The sequence below is a fragment of the Amphiura filiformis genome, unplaced genomic scaffold, assembly GCF_039555335.1.
Source record: "Amphiura filiformis unplaced genomic scaffold, Afil_fr2py scaffold_189, whole genome shotgun sequence".
NCBI classification, from domain to species: Eukaryota; Metazoa; Echinodermata; class Ophiuroidea; order Amphilepidida; family Amphiuridae; genus Amphiura; species Amphiura filiformis.
This window is the reverse complement of record NW_027305653.1, coordinates 44137-64092: the sequence shown is the minus strand read 5'-3', so window position 1 is coordinate 64092 and position 19956 is coordinate 44137. Positions and strand designations below refer to the sequence as shown.

At 37.4% G+C, this 19956-nt stretch overlaps 1 protein-coding gene across 1 annotated transcript in view; it reads right to left on the bottom strand.

Annotated features, from left to right (window-relative positions):
* Positions 1-19257, bottom strand: part of LOC140145269 (calcium-activated chloride channel regulator 1-like) — a 28714-nt gene extending 9457 nt beyond the window's left edge. Inside the window, exons 1-4 of the mRNA XM_072167033.1 lie at positions 19195-19257; positions 15032-15194; positions 13750-14006; positions 13136-13343 (exon numbers count right to left, since the gene is read on the bottom strand). Coding sequence (XP_072023134.1) covers positions 13136-13343; positions 13750-14006; positions 15032-15194; positions 19195-19257 — 691 coding nt within the window. The remainder of the gene's footprint in view (positions 1-13135; positions 13344-13749; positions 14007-15031; positions 15195-19194) is intronic.
* Positions 19258-19956: the final 699 nt, after the last annotated feature.

Sequence of the window (19956 nt, the reverse complement as noted above, 5' to 3'; positions counted from 1 at the left end):
GCCATCTAAGGTAGAAGCTTATTATCCACTTCAATAATAGGATTATTGATTGGTGTTGTGACTATTAAAATGAGACGGATGTCGCCCCAGCTTAAGTTACCGATGAATACGACCTTCGTACACATTTTACAGTTAGCATCCTGGACAACCGATTCTTTTGTTATGCAAGGCTCACTCAGTCATTTAATGAGGCAATACAAACGATCGAATTTGGTGTTGAAATGAGCTAAATTTTAGTTACACCTTTTCGATGTAAAATTAATTTTCTCGGCCAAATGAAAAGCAATCATTTTCATTTTTCAGTAAATGTCAGGAAAAATTGTAGTGCTTGATACTGTATTTTTTTTCTTCAAATTCTAGTGTTAAACTTAGGCGTGAAATTTAGTCATTTAGTGTAAGATTTTCGATTTTGATAGGCTTCAACTCTGCCCGCGAGCCTTTTTTTGGATCAACCTTTTAGCTTTTCAAAGTAAGATAGTTCGCTAATGAAGGATTTTTCCCAACTTTCTAACGCACATCACCGTGAGCGATATATCATAGCTTTGTCAGATTTTGCGTTTTCATTTCACCATTTTTACTGCCGGCTGACCATTTTTCAAAATCAACGCGTGAAATCTAAGGCTAATACTAGCATTGTGGATCGATATCCCTGGGTTTAATAGGAATACCGGCATGGCTACAGTGTTGCTAGAACTTCAATATAGCAAAGAAATTCCCAGGCCTATAGCGCTCCTACTGATCATGTTTAACCAGAACACTCAATTGGGGATTTGGGCTACCAAATCGCTGGTCGGGCAATTTGCTTTCAATGGAAAATTGACCTGGATAAACAACAAAGGAAATATCGACTATTTCTGCTGGTTGCTCTCGAGATAAAAGTACTGAGTTGGACATTTTCGGAGCATGAAGGGAAAAAGGGTAAAACAAAAACGGAAATCCTGACAAAACTATAACATATAGACCCACACGATGTGCCTTACAGGGGTGGGAAATATCTTTCTTTAGCAAACTATATTAGTTTGAGACGCTAAAACATGAATTCCGTAAAAAGCTCGCGGGCGAATTCAAGGCCTATAAAAATCAAAAATATCACACTAAAAGACACAATCTGATGCTTAATTTTAACACCAGGATTTAAAAAAAAATGTATATCCAAGCACCAAGTTTTTAACTGACATTACTGAAGAAAAAAAAAAATTATTGCTTTATATTTGACCGAGAAAATTAATTTCATAGCAAAAAGGTGTATCTCTGAATTATGCTGATTTTAACATGTATCGATCGACTTTTAGCGCGACTAAGCATTTCTAAAGAATCGGTTGTCCAGGTGGTTGACTGTTTACACCATAACTCAGAATACAATTTAGGGAATTTACGGCTCATTTGTGCTGCCGGGTCACATAATGAAAAGTAATTGAACAAAGTGGTGTTGTTCAACGATGTTTTAATATAAAATTATACACTGACGTTTCGTACAAAAGTACTTTATCAAAGTGAGCAAAATAGAGAATGTCTGCGAGCGCGGAAAACAAAAATGAGAAACGCGATGTTAAAAGGTGCCTACTAGAAATGGCGCAACACGCAAATTAAAGCAACGCGAGCGAAAGCGGTCGCAGACAAAATCTAGATATTAAATGAAATGCTAAGAAAGAGGAAGAGAGACTGATGAAAATAAAGGAAGAAAGTAAAGAATGAACAAGAAAGAGAAAATAGAAAGAAAGAAAGAAAGAAAGAAAGGAGGAAAGGAAAGAAAGAAAGAAAGGAAAAAGAAATGAGAAGAAAGAAATAAAGAAAGGAAAAAGGAAAGGAAAGAATGAAGTAGGCCTATGAAAGAAAGAAAGAAAATAAGAAAAAAAGAAAGAAAGAAAGAAAGAAAGAAAGAAAAAAGAAAGAAAAAAGAGAGGAAGAAATAAATAAAGAAAGAAAGAAAGAAAGAAAGAAGGAGAGAAAGAAAGGAAGGAAGAAAGAAAGAATGAAAGAAAGGAAAAAAGCAAGGAAGGAAAATTAAAAGAGAAGAAAGAAATAAAGAAAAGAAAAAGAACTAAAGGAAAGGAATAATGAAAGTAGGCCTATGATAGAAAAGAAAGAAAAACGAAAGAAAGGAGGTAAGAAAGAAAGAGAGAAAGAAAGAAGGGGAGAAAGAAAGAAAGAAAGAAAAAAAGAAAGAAATACAAAAAACTGCTATAATGGAGAGAATGAAGATCTACCAAATAGGCAGGGCGTACCAAAAGGAAATTAAAGTTTGAATGCAGAAAATTGGACATTAAGTCCGATGCTATCAGGGCCAGCAAGGGTGCCGTCATGTATGTGAATTGATGAAATAAGTTGATTGATTGATTGATTGTATGCTGTTCAACCAACGCTAGTGATCTGAACCTGAGGTTTGGAGAAGGCCAGTGACTTTAAGATCAGACGGAATATGGGGAATCTCGTTGTAGTGGCGCGTGATGGGAGTGTCACGGTTGTTACACAGCCGTGACGTTAGTCACGGCTGTGTCTTTTTTCTTACAGGTTCTTTACACAGCCGTGACGTTAGTCACGGCTCTGTCTTTTTTCTTACAGGTTCTTCTTTCTTTCTTCTTCTTCTTCTGTCAACCATTACATTTACTCTAGCACTCACACGCTTACATCAATTTTGACCGAACTTGGTCACAATGATCATTGACCATGCCCCTACATGTCACATGAAACTTGTGGGGTCAAAGGTCACGCAGAGGTCATAGGGGTCAAGAATGTAATTTCAAATAAAAATGCATCTTCTCCCACGACTTACGTATGACAGGGACACCACTTGCACACATGAATTGTTATTACCCAGTGTCTATGTGGTGTACACTGATTTGGGGTCAAAGGTCATTAAGGGGTCACTTCCGGTATAAAACGAAAAACCTTCAAAATGTTTTATTAGCTAAGTAAAACATGGAACAGTAACGGTATGTTCACATATGATCTTCAGTCACCCAATGTATATGTGGTATTTTTTTAATTTGAGGTCAAATCTCATTAAGGGGTCACTTCCGGTATAAAATGAAATACCTTTAAAATGCATCTTCTTCCACAGATTATGTAGGACAGTGATGCCACTTGCACACATGCATTGTTATTACCTAGTGTCTATGGGGTGTACACAGATTTGGGGTCAAAGGTCATTAAGGGGTCACTTCCGGTATGAAACGAAATATCTTCAAAAAATTTTATTAGCTAAGAAAAACATAGGAGAGTGATGGTATGTTTACACATGAATTATGTTTACCCAATGTATATATGGTATTTTTTTTTTTTTTTTCAAAGTTCATTAAGGGGTTATTTCTGGTATAAAACGAAATACCTTTAAAATGCATCTTCTCCCACAAATTACGTAGGACAGTGATGCCACTTACATGCATTGTTATTACTCAGTGTCTATGGGGTGTACACAGATTTGGGGTCAAAGGTCATTAAGGGGTCACTTCCGGTATGAAACGAAATAACTTCAAAAAACTTTATCAGCCAAGAAAAATATAGCACAGAGACGGTACATTCACACATGAATTGATGTTACTCAGTGTATATGTGGTATTTTTTTATTGGGGGGTAAAAGGTCACTTCCGGTCTGAGACAAAACCTTCAAAATGCCCTTCTGCCACAAATAACATGGCAAAGTGATGCCACGTGCACACATATATTGACATTAGCCAATGTGTATGGGGTTTTCATATATTTTGGGGTCAAAGGTCATTAAGGGGTCACAACACGGCTGTGTTCGTGGTCTTAGACCACAGCTAAGTCTAGTTCTTTCTTCTTTCTTCTTCTGTCAACCATTACATTTGCTCTAGCACTCACATGCTTACATCGATTTTGACCTAACTTGGTCACAATGATCATTGACCATGCCCCTACATGTCACATGAAACTTGTGGGGTCAAAGGTCATGCAGGGGTCATAGGGGTCAAAAACGTGATTTCAACTAAAAATGCATCTTCTCCCACAACTTACGTTGGACAGTAACCCCGCTTGCACACATGCATTGTTATTACCCAGTGTCTATGTGGTGTACACAGATTTGGGGTCAAAGGTCATTACGGGGTCATTTCCGGCATAAAACGAAAAACCTTCAAAATTTTTTATTAGCTAAGTAAAACATAGCACAGTAACGGTATGTTCACATATGATCTGCAGTCACCCAATGTATATGTGGTATTTTTTTATTTTGAGTCAAAGCTCATTAAGGGGTTATTTCTGGTATAAAACGAAATACCTTTAAAATGCATCTTCTCCCACAAATTACGTAGGACAGTGATGCCACTTACATGCATTGTTATTACTCAGTGTCTATGGGGTGTACACAGATTTGGGGTCAAAGGTCATTAAGGGGTCACTTCCGGTATGAAACGAAATAACTTCAAAAAACTTTATCAGCCAAGAAAAATATAGCACAGAGACGGTACATTCACACATGAATTGATGTTACTCAGTGTATATGTGGTATTTTTTTATTGGGGGGTAAAAGGTCACTTCCGGTCTGAGACAAAAACCTTCAAAATGCCCCTTCTGCCACAAATAACATGGCAAAGTGATGCCACGTGCACACATATATTGACATTAGCCAATGTGTATGGGGTTTTCATATATTTTGGGGTCAAAGGTCATTAAGGGGTCACAACACGGCTGTGTTCGTGGTCTTAGACCACAGCTAAGTCTAGTTCTTTCTTCTTTCTTCTTCTGTCAACCATTACATTTGCTCTAGCACTCACATGCTTACATCGATTTTGACCTAACTTGGTCACAATGATCATTGACCATGCCCCTACATGTCACATGAAACTTGTGGGGTCAAAGGTCATGCAGGGGTCATAGGGGTCAAAAACGTGATTTCAACTAAAATGCATCTTCTCCCACAACTTACGTTGGACAGTAACCCCGCTTGCACACATGCATTGTTATTACCCAGTGTCTATGTGGTGTACACAGATTTGGGGTCAAAGGTCATTACGGGGTCATTTCCGGCATAAAACGAAAAACCTTCAAAATTTTTTGTTAGCTAAGTAAAACATAGCACAGTAACGGTATGTTCACATATGATCTGCAGTCACCCAATGTATATGTGGTATTTTTTTTTTTGGGGTCAAAGCTCATTAAGGGGTCACTTCCGGTATAAAAAGAAATACCTTTAAAATGCATCTTCTTCCACAGATTATGTATGACAGTGACGCCTCTTGCACACATGCATTGTTATTACCCAGTGTCTATGGGGTGTACACAGATTTGGGGTCAAAGGTCATTAAGGGGTCACTTCCGGTATAAAACGAAAAACCTTCAAAATTTTTTATTAGCTAAGTAAAACATGGGACAGTAACGGTATGTTCACACATGATCTGCAGTCACCCAATGTATATGTGGTATTTTTTTATTTGTGGTCAAATCTCATTAAGGGGTCACTTCCGGTATAAAACGAAATACCTTTAAAATGCATCTTCTTCCACAGATTATGTAGGACAGTGACGCCACTTGCACACATGCATCAATTGCTATTACCCAGTGTCTATGGGGTGTACACAGATTTGGGGTCAAAGGTCATTAAGGGTCACTTCCGGTATAAAACGAAAAACCTTCAAAAAATTTTATTTGCTAAGAAAAACATAGGACAGTGACGGTATGTTCACACATGAATTGTTGTTACCCAATTCATATGTGGTATTTTTTTGTTTGGGGTCAAATGTCATTAAGGGGTCACTTCCGGTCTGAGACGAAAAACCTTCAAAATGCCCCTTCTGCCACAAGTAACATAGCAAAGTGGTGCCACGTGTACCCATGCATTGATATTAGCCAATGTCTATTGACGTTTTCATATATTTTGGGGCGAAAGGTCATTTAAGGGGCCACAACACGGCTGTGTTCGTGGTCTTAGACCACAGCTAAGTCTAGTTACACAGCCGTGACGTTAGTCACGGCTGTGTCTTTTTTCTTACAGGTTCTTTCTTCTTTACACAGCCGTGACATTAGTCACGGCTGTGTCTTTTTTCTTACAGGTTCTTTCTTTCTTTCTTTCTTCTTCTTCTTCTTTCTGTCAACCATTACATTTGCTCTAGCACTCACATGCTTACATCGATTTTGACCTAACTTGGTCACAATGATCATTGACCATGCCCCTACATGTCATATGAAACTCGTGGGGTCAAAGGTCACGCAGGGGTCATACGGGTCAAAAACGTGATTTCAACTCAAAATGCATCTTCTCCTACAAATTATGTAGGACAGTGACGCCACTTGCACACATGCATTGTAATTACCCAGTGTCTATAGGGTGTACACAGATTTGGGGTCAAAGGTCATTAAGGGGTCACTTCCGGTATAAAACGGAATACATTCAATTTTTTTTATTAGCTAAGGAAAACATAGGACTGTAACGGTATGTTCACATATGAGTTGCAGTTACCCAATGTATATGTGGTATTTTTTATTTGGGATCAAAGGTCATTAAGGGTCACTTCCGTTATAAAACGAAATACCTTTAAAATGCATCTTCTCCCACAAATTACATAGGACAGTGACACCACTTGCACACATGCATTGATATTACCCAGTGTCAATGTGGTGTACACAGATTTGGGAACAAAGGTCATTAAGGGGTCACTTCCGGTATAAATCGAAATATCTTCAAAAATTTTTATTAGCTCAGAAAAACATAGGAGAGTGATGGTATATTCACACATGAATTGTGTTTACCCAATATATATATGGTATTTTTTTATTTGGGGTAAAAGGTCATTAAGGGTTTACTTCCGGTCTGAGACAAAAAATCTTCAAACTGCCCATTCTGCCACAAATAACATGGCAAAGTGATGCCACGTGCACACATGGGGTTTTCATATATTTTGGGGTCAAAGGTCATTAAGGGGTCACAACACGGCTGTGTTCGTGGTCTTAGACCACAGCTAAGTCTAGTTACACAGCCGTGACGTTAGTCACGGCTGTGTCTTTTTTCTTACAGGTTCTTTCTTTCTTCTTTCTTCTTCTTTCTTCTTTCTTCTGTCAACCATTACATTTGCTCTAGCACTCATATGCTTACATCGATTTTGACCTAACTTGGTCACAATGATCATTGACTGTGCCCTACATGTCACATGAAACTCGTGGGGTCAGAGGTCACGCTGGGGTCACAGGGGTCAAAAACGTGATTTCAACTAAAAATGCATCTTCTCCCACAAATTACGTAGGACAGTGACGCCACTTGCACACATGCATTGTAATTACCCAGTGTCTATGTGGTGTACACAGATTTGGGGACAAAGGTGATTAAGGGGGCACTTCCGGTATAAAAGGAAAAACCTTCAAAAATTTTATTAGCTAAGTATAACATAGCACAGTAACGGTATGTTCACATATGATCTGCAGTCATCCAATGTATATGTAGTATTTTTTTTTATTTGGGGTCAAAGCTCATTAAGGGGTCACTTCCGGTATAAAACAAAATGCCTTTAAAATGCATCTTCTTCCACATATTATGTGGGACAGAGACGCCGCTTGCACACATGCATTGTTATTACCCAGTGTCTATGGGGTGTACACAGATTTGGGGTCAAAGGGCATTAAGGGGTCACTTCCGGTATAAATCGAAATATCTTCAAAATTTATTATTAGCTAAGAAAAACGTAGGACAATAACGGTATATGCACACATAAATTGTGGTTGCCCAGTGTATATGTGGTATTTTTTAATTTGGGGTCAAAGGTCATTAAGGAGTCACTTCCGGTATAAAAAGAAATACTTATAAAATGCATCTTCTTCCACAAATTACGCAGGACAGTGACGCCACTTGCACACATGCATTGGTGTTACCCAGTGTATATGGGGTGTACACAGATTTGGGGTCAACGGTTATTAAGTGGTCACTTCCGGTATAAAACGAAATACATTCCAAAAATTTTATTAGCTAATAAAAAGGAAGGACAGTAACGGTATGTACATATATGAATTGTAGTTACCTAGTGTATATGTGGTATTTTTTATTTTGGGTCAAAGGTCATTAAGGGATCACTTCCGGTCTGAGACGAAAAACCTTCAAAATGGCCCTTCTGCCACAAATAACATGGCATAGTGATGCCACGAGCAAATGTACATTGACATTAGCCAATGTCTGTTTGGTCTTCATATAGTTTGGGGTCAAAAGTCATTAAGGGGCCACAACACGGCTGTGTTCGTGGTCTTAGACCACAGCTAAGTCTAGTTCTTCTTTCTTTCTTCTGTCAACCATTACATTTGCTCTAGAACTTACATCGATTTTAACCTAACTTGGTCACAATGATCATTGACCATGCCCCTACATGTCACATGAAACTCGCGGGGTCAAATGTCACGCAGAGGTCACAGGGGTCAAAAACGTGATTTCAACTAAAAATGCATCTTCTCCCACAGCTTACGTAGGACAGCAACCCCACTTGCACAAATGTATTGCTATTACCCAGTGTCTATGTGGTGTACACAAATTTGGGGTCAAAGGTCATTAAGGGGTCACTTCCGGTATAAAACGAAAAACCTTCAAAATTTTTTATTAGCTAAATAAAACATAGAACAGTAACGGTATGTTCACATATGATCTGCAGTCACCCAATGTATATGTGGTTTTTTTGTTATTTGGGGTCAAAGCTCATTAAGGGGTCACTTCCGGTATAAAAAGAAATACCTTTAAAATTCATCTTCTTCCACAAATTATGTGGGACAGAGACGCCACTTGCATTGTTATTACCCAGTGTCTATGGGGTGTACACAGATTTGGGGTCAAAGGTCATTAAGGGGTCACTTCCGGTATAAAACGAAATACCTTCAAAAATTTTATTAGCTAAGTAAAACATGGGACAGTAACGGTATCTTCACACATGATCTGCAGTCACCCAATGTATATGTGGTATTTTTTTTATTTGGGGTCAAATCTCATTAAGGGGTCACTTCCGGTATAAAACGAATACCTTTAAAATGCATCTTCTTCCACAGATTCTGTAGGACAGAGACGCCACTTGCACACATGCATTGTTATTACCCAGTGTCTATGGGGTGTACACAGATTTGGGGTCAAAGGTCATTAAGGGGTCACTTCCGGTATAAAACGAAAAACCTTCAAAATGCCCCTTCTGCCACTAAAAGCATAGCAAAGTGATGCCACGTGGACACGTGCATTGACATTAGCCAATGTCTATGGGGTTTTCATATATTTTGGGGTCAAAGGTGATTAAGGGGTCACCACACGGCTGTGTTCGTGGTCTTAGACCACAGCTAAGTCTAGTTCTTTCTTCTTTCTTCTGTCGACCATTAAATTTGCTCTAGCACTCACATGCTTACATCGATTTTACCCTAACTTGGTCACAATGATCATTGACCGTGCCCCTACATGTCACATGAAACTCGTGGGGTCAAAGGTCACGCAGGGGTCTGAGGGTCAAAAACGTGATTTCAGCTCAAAATGCATCTTCTCCTACAAATTACGAAGGACAGTGACGCCAATTGCACACATGCATTATAATTACCAAGTGTCTATGTGGTGTACACAGATTTGTGGTCAAAGGTCATTAAGGGGTCACTTCCGGCATAAAACGGAATACCTTCAAATTTTTTTATTAGCTAAGGAAAACATAGGACAGTAACGGTATGTTCACATATGAGTTGCAGTTACCCAATGTATATGTGGTATTTTTTTATTTGGGGTCAAAAGGTCATTAAGGGGTCACTTCCGGTATAAAACGAAATACCTTTAAAATGCATCTTCTCCCACAAATTACGTAGGACAGTGACACCACTTGCACACATGCATTGTTGTTACCCAGTGTCAATGTGGTGTACACAGATTTTGGGTCAAAGGTCATTAAGGTGTCACTTCCGGTATAAATCGAAATATCTTCAAAAAATTTTATTAGCTAAGAAAACATAGGAGAGTGATGGTATGTTCACACATGAATTGTGTTTACCCAATGTATATATGGTATTTTTTTAATTTGGGGTCAAAGGTCATTAAGGGGTCATTTCCGGTATAAAACGAAATACTTTTAAAATGCACCTTCTCCCACAAATTACGTAGGGCAGTGATGCCACTTACACACATGCATTGTTATTACCCAGTGTCTATGGGGTGTACACATATTTAGGGTCAAAGGTCATTAAGGTGTCACTTCCGGTCTGATACGAAAAACCTTCAAAATGCCCCTTCTGCCACAAATACCATGGCAAAGTAATGCCACGTGCACGCATACATTGACATTAGCCAATGTCTATGGGGTTTTCATATATTTTTGGGTCAAAGGTCATTAAGGGGTCAAAACACGGCTGTGTTCGTGGTCTTAGACCACAGCTAAGTCTAGTTTTTGCTCACTTTGATAAAGTACTTTTGTACGAAAGGTCAGTGTATAATTTTATATTAAAACATCGTTGAACAACACCATTTTGTTCAATTACTTTTCACTTTTTACCATGCGATGTTACGTGGGACTCTTAACTTTTTCTGCACCAAATAATGAGATTTATATATTTTCTAAGACATTAGATCTGTTTAATAATTTATTTTATTCAAAAAGAAAAACGTCAAGTGTTCAAACTTTAAAGCTCTTTTTTCTCGAAACAGCGATTTTAATTTCAAGTTATTTTACCAAATCAGGGCCGAATTAGGCTGTTTAGCTTAGTCATGTGAAGTGACCTCTTGAAATGATATCACACTGATCAGACTGATCTTTATGTTATTACAGTGAGGCCCACATACAAAGTTCAACACAAAGTGAACGATGTTATAGCTTGGAGGGCTAACAAACCAACACCGCCAAATTCGACAGACGTGTGTACAACGTGGGAAGCTATGAGGAAATTGAACACTCGTTGTCTGATCATGCATGTGTTTATGGTTCGGATAACGGTTACTTAGCAGCTCTCGTTCTGCTTGGGTTTATTGAATACACTCTATATATAGTCATCAATATGTCGTTTCCAGTCCCTCGCTGAACTATTGGGTTCAGCTATTAATTGTTTAAATAATTCTTACCCCATGCAGGTGATTGGGGTGGTTACGGGTCGTCAAAACCACTAACCGCGAAACCACTCATCGCGAAATATGGATATCCAACTAGTTTGTCCCGCAGGGCTACAAAGAACCATTAACCGCGAAATATGGATATCCAACTAGTTCGCCTCGCATGGCTACAAAGAACCCACTTACTGCGCAATATTTTTATACCTCAAAAAAAGAATTAATATCTACCAAAAAACGTTTCAAAACGTAAAAAGGGGTCAAAGTTTAAAAATCTTTCCTGTGTGGCTTTTCACCCTTTTTTAAACTTGGTCCCATTTATGAAAGTTTCTAAAGACCCATATGAAGTCATCTTTAGGCTACTTGTTTGTTTTCTTAGTTGTCAGTGTTCATTTTGTAGAGTAAATGAATTAATGTTCGTGCGTGATTGAAGTTTTTCCGTAAAGGCGTTATAATGTATTTTGATTGAAGCAAAAGTAGCAAATACTCACTTTATTAAATTCTTCATCGTCTTGTGCGATTCTGCGCCTCATGTACAGATGTAGGGCCTATATGCAAGTTGACAGACAGTCAATTTGCTAAGTATATATAATGCTCTACTTCTCTCTATGAACACGCAATATAATAAAACATAAACCTTCAAATGATTTTGATAATACATAGCCTATGCTTTTGAACAGTCTTAAACCTAATTGTAGAAATTAGGACTCGTTCTTCATGTTATTACTACTTTACTGAATGGGACCAAGTTTAAAAAAGGGTGAAAAGCCACACAGGAAAACTTTGGCCCCTTTTTACGTTTTGAAACGTTTTTTGGTAGATTATATTTTGTAATATTCAATGATGTTTGCAAGTTACAGATTTGTATATCGAATGAGTGAGAAGACATACGTCGCGTTCTGTATGGATGTTTGATGCTTTCTTTCTTCAATTTTTTATATAGATGAGTTGAACTCAATGTTTATCAGCAAAGGCAAGGGACTGGTATATCGATATGCTTGAGTGAACCCCGTGCCACCAATACACTGTTCAATAGCCTTATTGCGAAGTGGCGGGAGTTTTAAAAACACGAGCCATGAACAAAATATTCGCGTTTACTGCCAAGCAAAAAACAATGGAAATTGTGATGATGTATGCACATACTGACAGGAATTGATGTTAAAAGTCACCTCATCTATAGGTTTATTGCTATTCTTTGTTTCTGGCTGAAGTGCACTTGTCAAAAAAAAAATAATCCAGAAATCGTTGACAAAAAAACTGAACATGGCACATTTCTATACTAGTACTTGCGTACAGGCCTAGGAAGGAGAGCACAAATTCTGAAATCAGAGACAAACAATCATTATTTCAGGATAAATCACAGAAAATCATACCCATAGTATTAAAAAAGTAATATATTTCTTCTGTTAAGGGGTGGGGTATGAACGTTTGGACAGTATTTATTGTGGGACATTAGAACACATCAGACATATCGAATTGAATTCTGAATACGAAGAATGTTCTTCTGATATCAAATAATTTAGATTTTTTGAAGTTCGCAATGTAATACACATTTTATGGCAAATGATTAAAAATTGATATTTTTGATATTTAACAGTACTCGAAGTAAACTTTATAAATCTGATGATTTATACATAAAGTGTATGTAAGTGGGATGAAAAGCCGACGATTAATTGAAAATTTTGACCTTTCGTAGTGAAGATTTTTTCCCAAAACACCAAATGAAATTAGGTCGTTTTGCTAAAAAAATCCATATCTTCAATATGAAAGGTCAAAATTTTCAATTGATCGTCGGCTTTTCCTCCCAGTTACATACACTTTAAGAATATATCATTAGATTTATAAAATTTACTTCGAGGACTGTTATATATCAAAAATGTGAAAAATATCAAATTTTAAGAATTTGTCATAAAATTTGTATTATATCGTGAATTTCAAAAAATGAAAATTATTTGATATCAGAAAGACATTCTTCGAATTCAGAATGCAATTCGATATGTCTGATGTGCTCTCATGTCCCACAAAAAAAAACACCTCGAAACGCTCATTCCAGATCCCTTAAAGGCAGGATTAGCTTTTGAATAAAAATGGTTGGTATTAAGATTTATTAATTTTTTTCTTTTAATATCATATAGGCATATAAGGGATTACCTTTAGAAACTGTTACAAAGATGGTTTGATTGTTAGTCTCCACCGTGTCACCCATTATGCTAACACTGTCTTTGCCCCATGTAGCTGTAGCACGAATCGGATCTACTTGATTTCCACTGCCATCCTTTCTAGCTCGAGATTGCACAATAATGGTAACATTTTGTGGGCTCGGACTCGTGTTCATTAGATTCAGTTGCCATTGTCCAGCCTGCAAAGGCAATAAAATTAGTAAGTTCGACACATTGAAGATGTTTACAAAGAAACATACCTGGAAATAAACACGTATCGTACACACGCATACAGACCCCACCCACATATACCGACTCACCCCATTACCACGAATCACACTCCTACCCACATACACCCCACGCACCTCGTCTGGTCCTGGTCATGCATGTAAGTTGTTACATGTGTACAACAAGAATCTGTACAATGTATATTCTTACCACTTCTGAGATTATCAATGAACAACGCTCTCACCAAAAAGAACACATGCATATCAACATACATAGGCCTATGGATAAATGCATAACAAACATATCCCCACCCCTACTGACCTACGCCCATACCAATAGCCCTACCCCACCCCACAGAGACCCAAACATAGTACTTACCGTCGCTTGTCCAGCTATAGTTATACGTGCAAGGCTAAAATCTGTATCTGTTACATATTCTGAATCTGTTTTGGTAATAGTGGTACCATCTGGTAATATAAGCGTCCCCTCAATGCTGGCATCGCCTTGGCTGTAATCGAACAGGAACTGTGTGTCTCCTCCAATACTTGCGTCAATTATAACATTTGAAGTATCAGACTGTGCCCGTGCTAGCTGAACAGATTTGGTGAATACTGTGATCAAAGCATCCCGTGGATCTAAGGTGCGAAATATATATCGTCAGAATTATCATGAAATTATTTTTTCTGTTAGGGATGTACATGTTAACCCAAACAAAGATAATAAGAGACGTAACGTAACAAGGTCACGGGAACATGACTCTGAAATTTGAACATATAAGTTTGTAAACACAGAAACAAAAACAAAACGTTTGACGCCCTTCAAACAGATTCAGTGGTCCCTCTCATGAGTCGGTTCAAGTTGCACGTCTGTCAATTTACCGTTGCAAAGTATAACCAGGGAAGTGCCGCCTAGTGGCACTTCCCTGGTATAACACTCCCATTAGGGACGCACCATTAGTTTATCAGAGGGGGGTAGGAAGTTGGGGTCGGGGAAGAATTTTTTATTTTTTAGTGTTGGTGGGGAAAGTTTTTTTTTTTGCTCATGTAGTGGGGGAAGTTTTTTTTGTGAAAAACTTCCTACTCCCCCCCCTGAGTATCAAATGGTGCGTCCCTTACGTTGTAAGCCCAAGCATTATCCCTGGTATAACACTCCCATTACGTTGTAAACACAAGCATGATTATAGAGTGATCTTGATGAAAACTAAATAAATCCATGCGCCATCCATCGACAAAATGATAACATTATGGAATTTGTGCAAATAAATTGCCGATACAAAACACTACTGTTGTAAGACAAAACTATTTTATTGGTATACTTACGGCTGTTTCGTATTACTTTAACTTTCATTAAAAACACTCTTAAGCTTGTAAACGAGGTTTTACGGTATTTTATTGTATTGTTTTTTAAAATAATTTTGGCTTTTAACATTTACTCTATCAAAATTACATTCTGTTCAACGGGTGAACTGAACATCAGTTGTTTAAAAGTAATTAACAAATTGTTTAAAATTCCTAAATGACCTGTTTAAATAACTATTTGTCAGTTCACCCCTTAAACAGCGTTTTAACAGTCTAGTAATGTATTGATGACTCAGGTAAGGGCTTAGTGTGTATACATACATGTATATTGAAGTTAGCTATCGAACAACTGCAATAAATACCTCTATTCCTTTCAGAGAATGCTTTAAATGCTTCATCAAGAGTTGACGAGGAACCACTATGATAGAAAGACTGCCCTCCTGTCCCTCTGGTGAGTGATTCCAGATCTTTATCGGCCTCTGGTCCAATGGCTATAGTGTCCACTGTTATCTGGTAATCATCTAACTGGTGACAAAATGTAACAACATACTTAAAGCAATAGTTTGCGATTTGCATTAAAACTAGATTTTTACATTGTTCAATGTTGTTGGTTTTCAGATATGTCCGCATTTAATTTTACTTACTTCGTTTCAGTACTCTCTTCAATTGTTCGATTGAATATTCAATCACAAAGATTGAATTTCCAATCTTTTGTCGTCCCGAATTAGGGACAAATCGTTTTCGACTGTATATTCACTCAGGTGATTTGAATTTTCAAACTTTTTTTTCAATCAAAAGGAGTGATTCTCAATCTTTTAGCGATTAGAGTTAGTGGCAAATCGTCTTTGATTGAATTCTCAGTAGAAAGGATTGATTTTTATTGCTTTTAATATTTTGCCGCCCCGAATTAGGGACAAATCGTTTCCAGTTGAAAATATTCAATCTAAAAAGTTTGAAATCTCATTCAAAACACATGCAACACATGCCATTTGCCTACATTAGGAGTAACAGATGATTGGATATTCTTATTCAGTGGGTGCGTCTTGTAAAGAAATCACATAATTTGATTGGTTTTCTGGTGTATAATAGTGATATTAGTCAGGGCGCGAGCCGCCACGCAACGGCGGCACGCTTGTTGCTCCTCAATGATCGCGCGATAACGCGTTCGCGTAATACAAGTGCGAGAACTAAGAACGCGATTCGGCGGCTTAGATGTTCATGACAGTTTCGTTCATTTAACGGGGATGTCCTCACAAAAGTAACTTTTTTTTTTCTGAAAAAAGGCAGTTTTTCTCGCAAAAATTACATTAAAACTGAATAAGAATGAGAATAAATGATAGGATTTTGTCTTTTGCCTATTCAATATCGTGTCATAATGGATGGGCTGGCCACTATTTTTATCGTAGTGGATACCGGCTGCGCCGGCATCCACTACTCAAAATATTGGCCAGCCCATCCATTATGACACGATATTGATAGGCAAAAGACAAAATCCTATCTTTATTCTCTAAGTGAAATCAGTCTATAAATTGAGTTAGAGTCAAACCAAAAAAACATTTCAATCTATTTTTCTATCAATTTAGATTGATTCCTATCATCAATCGTTAAAAGATTGAAATATTGCAATCGGCCTATTTAAGAGAGTACATGGGCGAAATTTATCACCCGTGCCTGAACATGGCCTGAAATAAAGGCATTTATAGAAACCACATTGGGCTATTACAGAAATTAACGGCACCTACCCTATAGAAGACTTGGGATTCCCAAAATAATTTTTTTTTTTGATTTACGAGGTTAGATGTGTCAAATTTGTCTTCTATAGGGTATGTACCTTTTATTTCTGGAAAAGCCCATACAGAGCAGGGTCACGTGACACAAAACTTCGGACGCTGTGAGAGGTTGCATATCAATCTTCTGTCATTTATTATTAAGCATATATAAAGATTTTAAAAAACGAGTTTGAAGAAAATTTATCTTCGAGTCCCAATTTTTTTTCTTGAGAAAAAGGCTGTTTTGTGATTTTTCTTCCATAGATGACAATGTTAAAACTATTTTTGTTTTTATCCGTTTGTCAAAATGGAGACTCGGATGGCTTTCAAAATAGAGTACCACGTGCCCACGGATATGATGATTGATATAAAAAGTTTGAAATTGACAACCAAAATCCGAAATAGTTTTCATTTTATACCAAGAGAGATTTTCCAATTCAGAACAAAATATTTGATGTGCATTTTACGAAAAATGTCAATTTTAAGCTGTTGAAATCCAAAACGGAAACAAATTTCGTTCCTTCAGGTTGCAAGAGATACGATGTGCATAGAAATGGTCAAAGAGTGTGCTTTTCTAGCACTTTGGAGAAAATCATATTTTCAAATTAATGCAGATATCCCGTTTTGTCGGTTGCGTAGGTCTATACATTTTTAAACATTGGATATTGATAAACTAATGATTGATGATCGATAATTGTTTATAGATAATTGATTATCGATAATCGATAATTGATTATCGATAATCGATAATTAATTAGCCATAATTAATTCCACGCACAACCCCCCATACCCAGAAGGAAATCATCCTTAGCGATTCCCAGTTTTGTCGGTTGCGTAGGCCTATACATTGAATAATTGTTAAATGATTGATTATCGATTATTGATTATCTATAATCGATAATTGATTATCGATAATCAATACCCACTCACCCCCCAGTATCCACAAGGATATCATCCTTAGCCATTTGAACATGAGAGTCTGTTTCATCATTTGCGTGTTAGGGTTTAGAATTTAACTGAACGTTGATAACTGATTGATCATTGATTATCGGTTATCGACTATCTATAATTATATCTCCTCCCCCACCCACACAAACTCAAACACTACTTAACTATGGCATCTACTAGCGTGGTCGGAAATGGTTCTGCATTATGACATTTTTTTTGGGGGGGGGGAATAATGGGCTATTACAGAAATTAACGGCACCTACCCTATAGAAGACTTGGGATTCCCAAAATAATTTTTTTTTGATTTACGAGGTTAGATGTGTCAAATTTGTCTTCTATAGGGTATGTACCTTTTATTTCTGGAAAAGCCCATTATTATAAGTGAACTTTGACATATAATTCGCCAGTAAATTCGGGTCACTATCACGCTAATAATGGTATAAAAATCAGGTGGTAAATTGAAATATTATTTCTGAAGTTTATGACCAAAGTATATAAATCTATATTATCTTTGGTAAGGTACTCGAGGATTCGTACGTTAATTTTTTTGTGGGGAGGGGAGTATTAAAAACTTTTTATCAGTTTTAAGTGGTAGAATAGAGCTTAGTGTTTATATGTGTCAAGCAACGTTAAATTTCGGGCGTGGACGAACGTGTCTCTCCCTTTATCTGTAGAGCCCGTGTTTGGAGAATCAACTGGTTGAACACACTCCTCACTACTAAACCATTAATCAAAGTTTAGCAAACTGAGAGGCAGTCGGCTAATTTTAATTTGTACAGCCTGTCTCAAAAAATATTGTGATATATCTGATGTTGATGCGTCTAATGCACTCTCCCTTCGGGGCTCAAGCATTAGACGCATTATTCGCATCAACATCAGCGCGCATGCATTATTTTGTCTTATTTCTTTCCCAATAAGTAATATAAACTTACAAGGTCCGTATGCACAAAAGAGTTAGACCTGGTCTAAAGTTAGACCTGATCTAAGTGGAATTTAGTACCATGAGAAAGGACATTTTCCTTTACATTTTACAGTTATTTTGTATTCGTTTTGAACGTTGCAATAAAGTCTTTAGAATTTGCTAGCTACTCTAGGAAGGAAATAAAAGTAAAGGGCAATTCCTGGTGGAACTTAATTCCAGTTAGACCAGGTCTAACTTTAGACCCTCTCTAACTCTTTTGTGCATACGGATGTGCAATATTTGTTTGTCTTTTAAAATGTCTTGAGTGACTATGAGAACAGTATTTACCATGATAAAATCATTGACATGCACATGTATTTAATTTTACAGCAGAATGTGAAATATTTATTTATCTTTTCTGTGGAAAAAGAGAATCATTATTCCTGCATCATGATAAAATAATAAAAACAGTAAAAAAAAAATTGTATTGTGTAATTGATCCATTCTTTTGATTTCACGAAGGAACTCTTGATAAACTTGATGCTATCGCTGATTTACATGCAAAGCTCTCTTCCCTAGTAAAAGGGGCACAATTGTGATTTTACCCTTTCGTCGTTAACTAAGCATATCTCGAGATTAAAACAAGCAAATTGAACAGAACAAACGGTATTTGAGAGCTAAGACTACGCCCTTGACGTTGATGTAAGCATCGTGTCACAACGGTATTTGCCAAAGAGGGCGCTTTTCACTTGGACAACTTTTTTTGAGACAGGCTGTAGATTTATGTAGATTTTTATAACCAATGACCCGGACCAGTGACTGATTACTCGGAAATTGATAAACGTACCACGAGAGTTGTATTCAATATCGTATTCGAAAGAAAATAATGTGTGCACATCGTACTCACCAGGTGAATTATATCTGAAATGGATGGAGAAGAGTTTTCTTCGCCGCCTGCTACCACAAGCATACGACCTCCGAATATGTTTCTTGTAGCTAACTCAGCTCGTCCGAATTGTATACCTGAAGCATAAATTAAGGTATACAGTGGAGTGAGATGGTTTTCGGAGGGGAGGGGGTACCGACAGGGCGTGAAAGTACCGACATAAAGATATGTGATTTCACCAACAAATTTATAAGTTATATTTAGTTATTTATATGTTAGTGACACACCCCTTTCAATAGCTTTCAGCGGCGTACCGAACGAAATTGCAGATTGACTTTAGTTTGACAAGTGAACCCGAAACGCGCAAAAAGTGCATTAATTAGGCCTAATGTGGCAAAGTTAGTTTATAATTTTGGACTGAAAGGGACGTTTTAGCCAATTTTGTTAATATGAACTGTCGGTACATACGGATCGGGACCATCGAATGCCGACAACCTGCTTGTGATGTACAGACAGGCAATGATTTTTGAGCCCCACCCTGGCTACACCATGTATTTACAGTACACATCAAAGCCATTAAAATTAAAGATGGTTTTAAAGTAAAAGTTTAAACTTGTGTTTCAATGCATAAGTACATTATAATGTATGATTACATGAACTTATTTAACACAACCATATCTTCGTGCTCTCCTTACACACATTATGCAGCCAGTTCAAAATTGTTTTCATACCAGGGATTCGTAGTCAAGCGCTCTAACAGTTCCGCAACGTACGCAATGGCTT